The sequence below is a fragment of the Amphiprion ocellaris genome, chromosome 5 (genome assembly GCF_022539595.1).
Source record: "Amphiprion ocellaris isolate individual 3 ecotype Okinawa chromosome 5, ASM2253959v1, whole genome shotgun sequence".
Classification (NCBI taxonomy): Eukaryota; Metazoa; Chordata; class Actinopteri; family Pomacentridae; genus Amphiprion; species Amphiprion ocellaris.
This window is the reverse complement of record NC_072770.1, coordinates 28,793,724-28,806,669: the sequence shown is the minus strand read 5'-3', so window position 1 is coordinate 28,806,669 and position 12,946 is coordinate 28,793,724. Positions and strand designations below refer to the sequence as shown.

The 12,946-nt window shown below is 38.7% G+C and overlaps 1 protein-coding gene across 1 annotated transcript; it reads right to left on the bottom strand.

The window, feature by feature from the left end:
* Window positions 1-2,947: 2,947 nt before the first annotated feature.
* On the bottom strand, window positions 2,948-8,801 carry ppil1 (peptidylprolyl isomerase (cyclophilin)-like 1). Its single transcript, XM_023262195.3, has 4 exons — window positions 8,614-8,801; window positions 8,255-8,409; window positions 4,251-4,319; window positions 2,948-3,433 (listed from the first exon to the last, which is right to left on the bottom strand). Exons 1-4 carry the CDS (start codon window positions 8,667-8,669, stop codon window positions 3,213-3,215), a joined length of 501 nt encoding a protein of 166 aa, XP_023117963.1. The 5' UTR covers window positions 8,670-8,801; the 3' UTR covers window positions 2,948-3,212.
* Window positions 8,802-12,946: the final 4,145 nt, after the last annotated feature.

The following is a 12,946-nucleotide window of genomic DNA, read 5'->3' as shown; positions in this document are numbered from 1 at the left end:
TATGGATAAAAATGTGGAATTAATAGTAAGTAAAAAGTGTTTTTAATTTGTCTTGAATTAGTCACACAACTCCTCTATCATTACTCACACCTATGTAGTACAGGGCTGGATTTCGCCTTCAGAACTGCTTTAGTTCTTTGGCATAAATTGAGCAAGATGCTGGAAACATTTCTTCAGTGATTTTGGTCCATATTGACATGATGGCATCACGTAATTGTTGCAGATTCAAATTAGTGATGCAAATTCCTGATTCCACCACATCCCAAAGGTGAACTGAGCTCTGGTGACTGTTGAGGCTGTTTGCTGAATAAACCAGTTGTTTCAAGCTTTGTGACATGATGCATTAGCCTGCTGACAACAATACTCGGGTAGGTGTAGCATTAAATGACAACCTAATGTGCCAAAAATCTGCCAGGAAACATCCCGTCGTCATTACATCTCAAGTAGCAGCCTGGGTTTTTGATTCGAGGCAAGATGGATCCATGTCGATTTGAGATATTGCTGCCTTTTTATTAGCTGTAACCAGTCTGGAAATTTTACTCCAAGCCACTCTCCGTAAACAGTAGACCAGGGGTAGCCAACACGGTGCCCGCGGGCGCCTGGTTGCCCGCAGAGACCGTGTGAGTTGCCCACAACACATGTTCTAAAAATTACACTAGTCACCATGAAATTCCTTATAAAAAATTATAGTTGCTGTTCTTTTTAAATTGAAAATACCTATATTAATGCAGATTTTAAATTACAATATTTATTACATTTTTAAAAAAAAAAAAAAAAATGTCTTCGGTGTAAATGAACTTTGACCTTGTCCGAGTCAAAGTTCACTGCGCATGTCAAACCACCACGTCATTCTGCTGCAGCATTCGGGCGCAGACACTTTGGGAAGCTGCATGTGGTTTTTACCCCCAAAACGTGACAGAGAAGTGAAAGAAAAAGCACTATTTTTAAGATGACTGGGAGGAAGAGTTCTTTTTCAGGACAGTGAAAGATAAATGTGTGTGTCCTATTTGCGGGGCGACTATTGCGTCGGCAAAGCGGCACAATGTGGAGAGACGCTACTTTAGCCGCTACAAAGCTTCCATGCTAACTAGCCACCTGGTAGCACATAGACTGTATGCGCACTACGGACAGGAAAAGCCCGGGACTTAAAGGCAGCTTTGGCATCTGCTACGCGGTGAAAAGTTTCTTCATGGAGAAAAATGTACCATTAGAAAAGCTTGTTTTAATGACGACGGATGGGGCTCCTCCATGACGTGTCGGCATGCAGGCTTCATTGTACGATGCAGAGGTGATCCAGACTTACCAACATTCCTACATTACCACTGCATCATTCACCAGCAGGACATATGTATGTACAAAAGTGGCCGGATTTGATCATGTGATGACTCGTGTCGTGAAGATCATAAATGGCTCCAAAGCCAAACAACCAGGACACTGAAGATGCTGCTGGAGGAGCTGTCAGCTGAACATGATGATCTGTTACTGCACACAGAAACCCCATGGATCAGCAGGGGACCAGTTTTGTAGCGTTTTTTGTCACTGTTGGCCGAAATCAAAGAGTTCATGCAGTCCAAAGGGGAAGACACCTTGCTGCTTGAGGACACTGAGTGGATTCTTGCCCTTGCATTTTAACGGACATCACTGGGAAACTGAACCATCTGAACTGTGAGCTGCAAGGTAAAGGTAAGACATGATAAGCTCTGCAATGCCAGGCTTCCCACTAACACACATTTACAGACAGAGAAAGAGGTAACATGTTGTCATTCAAAACACCGTGCCATTACACAAAAATGTGAAAAATAATTTGTTGAAAACATGTAATGATTTGTTGTTATGATCTGTTAAAAATGTTGCAATGCTGGTGAAAAATGCTGGTGATTGGTACTAATGTGATAGGATTCATTTCAAAGTGCGAAAGAGTTGATTTTTTTTTTCTTACATAACTGATAATTTGTACAAACATGGGACAGAGTTCATGAATTGTTCAAAAATGTTACAAAGGTAGAGGTTTGCACAAATGAAGCATGATTTGATGACAATTAATGATTTCCTAAAAATGTTAGAAGTGACAGTTTGCACAGAAATGTAACTGGTGTGATTTTGGACAAAATGCTGCAAATATACTGATTCATACAAAACTGCCAAGAAAGATATTTACAAAAGTTTCAGAGATGGGATACCTCTGACTTTTAAATATTGGAACAGATTTCCATATATGTGTGTGTGTGTTTCCTACCGTCATTGTTGTGGAAATCGTTGTTAATAATTATTGTAAGGAATAATTAACATAAATGTGATCAGGCAGTCTTTTTACATATTATTTTCATTACTATTTAAAGATGATGGCGCACTTTTGCTATTGAGGAAGTTTGTATCAAACAAGTTGCCCTTCGTACGACTCCGTACCCTTGAAGTTGCCCTCAGGTTCAAAAAGGTTGGTGACCCCTGCAGTAGACCATCCAAGTAGATTACTAGGTATTGAAATACTAAAAACCAACATCTGTCACAAACACTCATGCCATGTTCAGAATCATTTAAATCGCTTTTCCCTCCCCAACCCCGATGCCTGGTTTGACCTGCAGCCTGCCTCAGCGTACCAACATGATTGGCCGATGGTTTAATGAGCAAGCAAAGAGGATTTTTTAAAATAAAGAGAATGAGGCGTTTACAACACAAAGTGTGCGACAACGGAAAGGGGCATCTAAACGCCATCCAAAGTGCTGCATCTGGGCTGCACGCTGTACTGTGTGTACTGTTCTTGCCTAAAATGTTGGCAAAGATCTTTCTACACATACAATTCACATGTGAATAAAATAGAACCAAACAAAAAAAATCTCACCAATGTTTTTCCTGGAAAGCACATAGTAGAACAAGCCTCTTGGTCAAAGAACAAATAAAATTTTTTAGACTTTTCTCTGATGAAGACATGCATTAGTAGATACAGGGCTGAATTTTCTTGCCATTTATTTATTGTTCCTTACATTACATTGCCTGCTCAAACTGTTATTGTTCCTCCCAGTGTTTAACATTTGACAGTTGTTTGACAGTTTCTGATGTCTTACAAATTACCTGTACCAACCACTGACTTAGAATATCCATTTTCCGTGGGTTAGCCGTCTCTTACTACTTGGGGAAAAAAAAACACTTTTGTGATCTTTACACAATAAACAAGGATTAAAAAAAAAAAAAAACTAGAAAAAACAACATTTTGCTTAATTAGGTACATTAGCTCTGACAATTTTGATATCATCAACTGGACGATCTTGACCGTTTGTCTCCACCATCCCAATCCGGTTCACCACTCCCATTCCCTGGAATACTCTTCCAAAAATACTGTGCTTTCCATCTAACCATTGAGTTGGTCCAAGAGTGAGGAAGAACTGACTCCCGTTGGTGTCTGGTCCTGCATTGGCCATCGCCAAAATACCTGCACCTAAGAGACACACAAATAAAGTAAGAAGATTACAATTTTGTGACTTCTGAACTAAGTCAGTCATTATCAAGCACGACATTGATCTTAATAATCAACAACACTACGATCATCTATTTTGACCAGATTTGAGGGTTTCTTTTTCTTTTTTACAATAATAATATATTTTATTTGTATGGTACTTTTCAAAATGCTCAGACACTTTACATACACTACCAGTCAAAAGTTCGGACACAATTTCTCATTCAATGTTTTTTATTTAACTATTTTATACATTGTAGATTAACACTGAAGACATCAAAACTAGAAAAAAAATACGAATGGAATTATGCTGTCAAGAAAAGAGTGTTAATCTTCAGTCTACAATGTAGAAAATAATACAAATGAATTAAAAAAACAATGAAAAGTTATGTCCAAACTTTTTACTGTCACAGTAATTACATTATAAAAATCAGCAAACATAAAACAGTGGAACATCCAAGAACAAGTCATGTAACACATCATAAAAATTCATTAGTATCATAAATTACAAGCAGTTCTGAACAGGTTGTTCTTGGTGAGTGATTTAAAAGTAGTCACGTCGGTGCAGTCACGTATGTGTTGTGGTGTGGACTTCCAGAGTGGGGAACAGATATGGAGGATGCATTGTGGCCCCAGGTTTGGTGCTTGCTTCTGGGGTGGTGTGCAAGGGGGGTGGGAGGTTTGCATCGAAGGAACGTGAGGCTGGGAGTGTGGCGATGGAGCAGGTCTACAAACTTGCATTGTTCTCCTCCACATCTCCCAAATTCTATTCAACTGAGATTTTTCCCACTGTGATTACCTGTGAATTTCAATTCCGGGTTCAGTTCATCTTCAAACTGTTTACCATATACTGAGGCACCACCTCGACCTGAAAAACACAGATCATGAAGTGAGATAACAAAACAAGACAAAACAAAACAGAAATTACGGTTGTATGTTTCAACCTAGTATTTATGCCTAACAATTATTTATTTTGTCTAAAGATACTCACAAATTATACAGTGAAGTGAAGCAACAAGTACATAGGGTTGGATCGAATTTGTGTTGTCTTTTCAAACATTTAAGAGGCCCAATGGCGGTTAATAAATAATTTCATGCTTCTGAAATCAAAGCAGACATTTTTTAAAAAAAATTGTAATTCAACCACAGGTGTCAAAATAAAAATATAAATAAGTTTCAAGAGGGTGGTTCTGAGGCAATTAAAATTTCCACACCAATTTAACAGCTCTATACGTATGGTGCTTGTGAGTAATGACTAAGGACTGGAGGTGCAAAGTGATGGCGCAACGGCAGATTCTCAGATCTACTGATCAGAAGGTCAGAGGATCAAACCTCAACGATGCCATTGTTGGGCCCTTGAGCAAGGCCCTTAACTCTTCCTGCTCCCGGGGTGTGGTACCATGGCCGACTGACAAATACAGTCTTCTTGTTCTTAAATTTTACCACCAACGACTGTACACCGACAACAATTGTACACCAACGACTGTGTCAGCACTCAGCCAAATCAATTCATTATCAAGTTCTCGGACAATACTGTTATTCTCAGTTTGCTTACCCACAATCCAGACAGTCATAAAACTTCTGTGGATAAATTTGTTCATTGGTGTGACAACAACAAACTGCAGATTAACACAGAAAAAACTGTTGAGATGCTGATTGACCCCAAATCAGTAGGTGACCGTAGTCCGGTGTCCATACATGCCAACAACATTAAACAGGTCACCTCTTTTAAGTACCTTGGTGTACACATTGATAGCGACCTCAGCTGGAACACACAGGTGACAAGTGTTTGTGCCAGAATCCATCAGCGTCTGCATTTCCTCAGACAGCTCAGGCTTTTTGGTTGGAAATTATGTTGATCTTCTATTGGACAACCATTGAATCCATACTTGGGTACGGGATCACTGCTGGTTTGGGGCTCTCACAGTCAAGTCAAAAACACAGATTCATAACGTGGTGAAGATGGCGAGTAAAATCATGGGTACCCCCATTCCACTAATGCCGCAAAACTTATTTATACAGGCCACCATCAGGCAAGCAAACAGTATTCTCGCTGATCCATCCCATGTCCTGTTCACAGAATACAAGTTGTTGAATTCAGGCAGTAGGTACAGAGTCCCGCTGTGCAGGCTCAACCGTTTTAAAAACTCTTTTATCCCCGTCTCAGTCAGGCTCATTAATGAGCGGCTACGTGCAGGTAGCAAAGGGAGGTAATTGGGGAGGAGCGACATGTATGTATGGGGGAAATGTGTGTATTTTAGTCTGCTTATTTATTTTATTTTTATTTTTTTTTTTTTTTTTAAACTCATCTTAACTTATTCATTATATGTCAAGTATTTATGATGTATTTTTTAATATCGTGTTCTGTTTTATTGTGTTGCAGTGCAGCTCGATGTCTTGCCTTGTCTAAGACAAATTTCTCCCATGGGAGACAAATGAAGTGAACTTTGACCAGAAGCTGTTATGCCATCTAATGGCTGCTCTGTACGGCGTCCAGGATTTGCTTGGACTTTGGTGTAACGGCCTTCTCCTGTTTTGTGCCCTACTCGTGCAACAACCTTTAGAACACACTACAGTTTCGTGATTGTTGCCTCCTTCAAAGCTGAACAATGTGATTGCTATTCTAATGCTGGCTGTTCCCTTGAAAAACAGATTTGAATAAAAGTAAAACAAAAAATGAACACGGGAGTTGTTGCTCCCCAAAGTTTGTATCAAGGAATATTTCCCAGAAATGTTTTGGACTGTCTGGCCAACTTTTCTGGAGAGAACATAGCAATGTGGTACCAACTACATGAGAAAACAGAGACATACCTCCAAGACAGTTATTTGGGTTTATTTATGACTGAAAATAGAAGGATCATATTTAATTACTAGGTGCTCAGAAGCTCAGTTCAGGCATTTATACGAGCTCAGGTCTATATAATAAACATCAACAAGGCAGTCTGAGAAACAAAGACAACAAAATGAGCTCTTTCAAATCCTCCTGTACTTTCCATGAACCCAGTGTTCTTCACTGATGAACAGTTCACATATTAGTTGTCCAATTCATCTAACCACATCTGGAAGAATTTAAGGAAGCCCACCATGACAGACTGCTCCCACACAAGGCCTGTGTATTGACAGCACTTTGCGTGTCTCAGCCTAGACTTCTAAGAATGAAAAGGGCAAATATGTCATACATACATGTTAACAGTTAAGAGCATAATCATTCACACTTATCCTATACCAAATTTTGATTTATAGTAAATCTCTTGTCTTGTGTCGTAATAGTATATTAAAACACTCTAGAACATGCTGAAACTTATCAGAACCATTTGGAATTATTTAGAAGTTTGAGACAATTTCACGGAGCATGAATAATTTTGATCATGATTTTTTTTTTTATATATAAATAATAAAATAAAGTGTTTAAATTTCTCACCAACATCTCCAACATAATGTCTGTCTTCCGTCACTTGTTTGTGTCTTTTCAAGCCATGACAAAGCTATGGTTCAGTGATAAGTTACCATTGCACTGCATTGCTTGTTTCTTAGTGTCTTTGTCTTTTTTGTTTTTTCTACTGTGCCTTGCATGTTTGCACCAGGATCTATGAGAAACAGCATTTCAGCACTGTATATGTCCTGTACATATGACAGAATTGACAATAAAGTTGACTTTGACTTGACTTTAAATCAAAATTAGTCATGGTATGAACAATTTTGAGCTTAGCACATCTTTATCCTTCCAAGTTGGATATGAGTTGTAAAAAAAACAAACACATAGATTAGTTGTAGTATGATAAGTGCATTATGTTTACAAGCACTGGTTCATGATTCACTTGTAAATGCAAATGTATTCTCCATGTTTGGTAAATTCTGTAATTTTGACATATTCAGCTGATCTCCCGTGAATTAACTAAAAGACCTGCTCTCAAGAACCTAACACTGCCGTCATTTTAACACTGACCTGCTTGAAGTACCCAGGTCTAAATACAAACGCTGGGGTGACTGGGCGTTCTCTGTAGCTGCACCTAGGCTCTGGAACAAGTTCCCCCCCAGACATGCACACCATCACTGACCTGGGTCTTTTTAAATTACAACTCAAAACCTTCCTGTTTGAAATGGCTTTCCATACCTAGCGGCATGGTGACATTTTATTTATTTTAGCTGTTATATTTTAGTGCTGTTTTATTGCTGTTTATTTTATTGTTTTATTGTATATTTTACAGGCTGCATAGTGGTGTGGTGGTTAGCACTTCTCGCCTTGCAGCTAGAAGATCCCGGGTTCACATCCCGGCCTTCCTGGGATCTTTCTGCATGGAGTTTGCATGTTCTCCCTGTGAATGCATGGGTTTCCTCCCACAGTCCAAAATTACGCGGAGGTTAACTAATTATTCTAAATTTGCCCATAGGTGTGAGTCCGAGTGTGATTGATTGTCCTGTTTTAAGTTACTGTATTGCTTTAAAGTTATTTTCTTGTTTTTTTTTTTTTTTTACTGTGAAGCACTTTGGTCACCCTTTGGGCTGTTGTAAAGGGCTATACAAATAATTTTTGATTGACTGATTGATTGACTTAGATATACAGTGGCCTGGGTGATGGAGATTCTTTACAGATATTACTAAAAAGGAGCAGTTAAAAGGCAAATTATTGTTAGTATAAGCCCGTTTAATCAACAATTAATAATCAAAAACTACAAAAAAAAGTGTTGCTAGTTTTCTTTATATGCAAGGAAAGTAACTTCTCAAACCATGAAAAAACTTCTTTTCACTAAAGTGATCTGGATTCTTACTGTCTGGTTATATCGTGCACTGTGATGAGCTCACCTGTCCCAGTCGGATCTCCACCTTGCACCATGAAGTCCTTGATTACTCTGTGAAACTTTGTGTTGTTGTAGTAGCCCCTTCTGGAAAGCTCAGCAAAGTTCTTGCACGTTTTTGGTGCATGTTTCCAGTACAGTTCCACCACAACTGTCCCCATCCTGCAGTGTACAATAAAGTATCATTAGTATCCCTTCCGAGCAGCACAGGCTCCGCTATGCCAGTTTACAGTGAAAGCATTAAATGAAAATGGATTTTTGACTTCATGTGGTTCGTTAAAAAGAAAAGCTGGGAGTAGCAGTCAACTGACAACACGTTACTGGGAGCTAGCCGAGTTAGCATCCAGTGTTTTCAAACGAACTTACGTCGTCTCTAAACCCACAGTGGGCGGCTGCCAAGTGTCTGGAGGAATCCCTGACATTATCTCCACACACTGTGTAAGCCCACGCTCGTTAGACAACCCTTTATTTTTATCTTTTTAAATAGTTAATTCATCAGTCTACCGTTTTCTTTCAAATCACTTCAGGAAGTGTTTCTTCTTCTATGGTTTCCGTTTCGTTCAGCAGAGCGTCGGCACCCACCGAACGACTCCTGCTGGACAACCGAGGCGTGGCAGGGATTGTGTAAAGTGTTATTTAAGGATGTTGTGAAACTGTAAGTGCAATGAGCCGTGACAGTGAATGATGATGATTTATTTCGACGGCCTATTCATAATCTGTTTTTAAGATGCCCCTTTTCTTTTCTTTTCATATTTTTTTGACATACATAACATAAATTCATTTTTTAAAATGCGGAAATCTAGACTATGGGTCCGTAATCCGTGTATCGTTCGCTCATTCGTTTTTCCGTTTCAAAATAAAATGAGAAAAAACGAATAATCACTTTTTTTTGTTTGTTTGTTTGTTTGTTTGTTTTTTCTTTTAAAATTTAAATTTGAAAAACAAAAAGTAGAGAAAGAAAAAAAACGCTGCGTTTTTTACAAATTTTAAGGTTCAAACAAAAGAAAAAGCCTTTTCCCATTTGGAAGCTGCCGGCAGAACCGGAAATCAAAGTCATAACTCGTGGCGATTGACTTAACTTCTCTGTCCCAAACTCCGCACCACATACTGTGAAAACAGCGAAGAAATGTTTGTCTTATTGTCTTATCATAAAAATACGCTTTTTATTTCGCCAGCACATTTCTTTTTACTGTCTGTAGATGATATTTACATGGATACAAACTTTATTAAGCAGTGATGCCGAGGTTTTCTTTATCTAGTGTGTTTATTTCACACAGCCAGGTCTGGTCGGGACGAATCTGAGGACGAAACATCTGGAGACGGAAACTATCACCAGTTAACCTGATCGTCAGTTAAACTGGAACAGCGGCACCAATAGATGACCAGTATCCCGTCATAAACTTTCGTCCACATGTCGGACCTGATTGTAAAACACACAGAAGTGAAACGTAACATTCTACAGTTAATAAACTATGACACTGAAAATAACACCTCTCTCCAAATCAGCATCAGACACATGATTGATCTTCTTAAACTGTTCTCCACGCAGAACCTCCTGACTCTCATTATAGAACAATGTGGAGCTCCATGATTTCTGCGTGGGTTTTTGCCACTCTTAAAGAGAATGAAATAGGAAAAGGGCTCGAGGACAGCCATTCTAGATGTGTTCACGGTCCAGACCAGCTCTAAACTGTGCTTCCTCAGAAAAACGATGAGCGAACCATACACTGATTCATGTATGGTTCGCTCATTCGTTTTGCTGTTTCAAAATAAAATCTAAAAAACAATTAACCACGATGTTTTCTTTGATTTTCCGTTTTTAAAACCTAAATGTAGAAATGTATTATTTAACTAATGAGAAAACCACAGTGTTGTTTTTTTGCTCTAGCTTTTTAAACCCGAAATACAAAATACGGCTGTTGTTTTATTTTGTAGCAACACCGGAAGTCACCGAGGAAGAACAGTTTAGAGCTGGTCTGGACCGTGAACATGTAAATATCATCTACAGACAGTAAAAAGAAATGTGCTGGCGAAATAAAAAAAAACGTATTTTTATGATAAGACAATAAGACAATCATTTCTTTGCTGTTTTCACAGTACGTGGTGCGGAGTTTGGGACAGAGAAGTGAAGTCAGAGTTATGACTTTGATTTCCGGTTCTGCCGGCAGCTTCCACATGGGAAAAGGCTTTTTCTTTTGTTTGAAACTTAAAATTTGTAAAAACGTAGCGTTTTTTTCTTTCTCTACTTTTTGCTTTTCAAATTTAATTTTTAAAAGAAAAAACAAAAAAAACAAAGCGATTATTCGTTTTTTTCTCATTTTATTTTGAAACGGAAAAACGAACGAGCGAACCATACACGGATTACTGACAATATGTCTCAGTGTCCTTTTGTCATAAATTTGTCTCGTTCATGCTCGTTTTGCTTTCTGATTTGACATGATCTGTCAAAGCAAGTTCCCACAATGTTATTAGGACTGCTGGCTTTGCTTCAGAGCCACTTACGTAAACCACTGAGTAAGTGTTTTTAAGTCAGTCAAATCATGTCATTCTTCATGATCAAATCATCTTGACAGTGTGTGTTTTTGCCTTGGATTAAAGTGTCAGCGCACCGCAGCAACTTGTCTTAACAGAGGACTGATGTGTAACAGGGTGGACCTGCCATGGACTGGGTGTGGTTCTGACTGTGTCAGCAGCTGCAGGTGCTGCTGACTGAGGGCAGGTGTGAGCTGTCCATATTCAGAGAGAGAGAGCCGCCTCATAGTAAAGCTGCCAACAGGCCGGTGGAGAATTAATGTTTGTTGGAAGCACATGGCTGAGATTCAAATGTACCTCCCGCCAAATGCAACCAGCTCTCCGCCATCACGCTCCTCTGTACTTCTTTGTGTACAGGCCAGGATCCACTGATGGTGCTGCAGTTTTAAGGTGGAACTAGGCTCCTACAGGCTGAAATACAGCACCGGCCTGAGCATGTCCAGCTGACCACAGTATTTGTAATACTATAAACCAAGTTCTAAGGTGTCCTGTGATGTGGCCTTTTGACGTCGGCTGAGACCGACTGGTCAAATGTGCAGTCTGGGGGTGAGTTCTGTGTGTCAGTGAGCAGCATTTTGTTCATGATGCTCTAAAGACCTAAAGCAAATATTGAATTAGCTGATAGTGAAGCTGTATAGTGCTGCAGGTTAAGGACATACACCAATCAAGCATAACATTATGAATGTGTTGATGCCCTAATTTGCCCCTTTATGCTGCTAAAATTCCTCTGACCCAGTGGGGCATGTCCTGTGGCACCAGGATAGGGGCAGTGAATTCTGTGGGTCCTGTGGGTTGCAGGGTGGGACCTACCTAGATCAGGTTTATCCTGGCACAGATGCTCAATAAGATTTGGATCTGGGGATTGTTAAACCTGGGTGAACAGTTTAGCTCTGTCATGTTCCCTGGCCACTATTCTTGCCCTAACACGAGCGAATGCCCTAATTTGCTCATGTTAGGGCAAGAATTAAGATGATAATAACCGCACTTGGCTGTGTCGTCAACATATGTGAGTTCGGGAATTTGATATTTGGCTCTAATCACTCCATATTGGGTATCAAGTAGCAGCTGCCCAGCGAAGGGAGTGGTGATATTTTACAGCCAGACTCAGGATTAGTAAGATTGATGGAAAAAGACTGAGGTAAACACATCAAGGTTGTGATGTGTAACAGTGTCAACAACCAAAAGAAGGAATAATTTAAGATCTGACGAATGATAAGGAGTACAAATTAGTGTTTGCTTTATCAGTAGACTTCTTGATGTGGGAGACAACAAAAAACACAGGTCAGATTTGTAGCGGACTCTGGGATCTTTGAATTTTCATGACAGTTTTTTTACTGGACTGAATTTGGGATTTACCAATGTTGACTTGGAACTAAATTGTAGAAATACTTGTGACTTGCAAAACTCCGACTGTGTTCCTTCTCTGCTCACTGCTGCTGCTCTTCAGGCAGATGTTATCTTGACTTAATGTGAAACTTGCCTGGCTGACCATACAAATAATTTCAATACTGAGTAATTTGTTGATTATGGGTAGATCAGAGCATTAATTTACATCTTCATATGCCAGAGACTTTCATTTATTGGTATCAATTTTTTTAAAAAAGGAAATTTCATTTCATTTTATTACAAGTTGAAAGTATTAACCCTCCTGTTGTCTTCATTTACAGGCAACAAAAAATAGTTTCATTGTCTGAAAAAAAATCCCAAAATTCAGGAAAAAAATTCCCCAAATCTCAGAAAATGTGTAAAACCTTCAGGAAGAAAATTCCAATAATTCCTTAAAAATTTCACTTAAAACTTTTATTTAAAAAAAAAAAAAAAAAAAAAAAATAATAATAATAATAAAAATCTTCAAAAAAATTCTAATAATATATAAAGTGATTACATATATATCATTAAAACTTCTAATATTTTCTTTAAGAACATTTCCCCCCAAAATCAACCAAAATACAGTGAATTTGGCTGATTTTTTTGGGGGGGGAATGTTCTTAAGAAACATTTTTTTAACATTTATTTTTTTCCACCAAAAAATGTTCAAAAATTTCCCAAAAATGTTGAAAATGTGGACATCAAAAGTTGAACTGTGAAAATATATTTTCACATTTTCAAATTTTATAACGGGTCAGTTTGACCCACAAGACAACACGAGGGTTAAATTGTTTGTCTG

What these genes read in the sequence shown, in the direction of transcription:
- ppil1 (XM_023262195.3), bottom strand. Translation starts at nt 8,669, where the DNA reads ATGTCAGGGATTCCTCCAGACACTTGGCAGCCGCCCACTGTGGGTTTA. An exon ending in ACTGTGGGTTTAGAGACGAC is followed by an intron (nt 8,410 to 8,613) that starts GTAAGTTCGTTT and finishes TGTACACTGCAG; the next exon opens with GATGGGGACAGTTGTGGTGG. An exon ending in TGGAGATCCGACTGGGACAG is followed by an intron (nt 4,320 to 8,254) that starts GTGAGCTCATCA and finishes TGTGTTTTTCAG; the next exon opens with GTCGAGGTGGTGCCTCAGTA.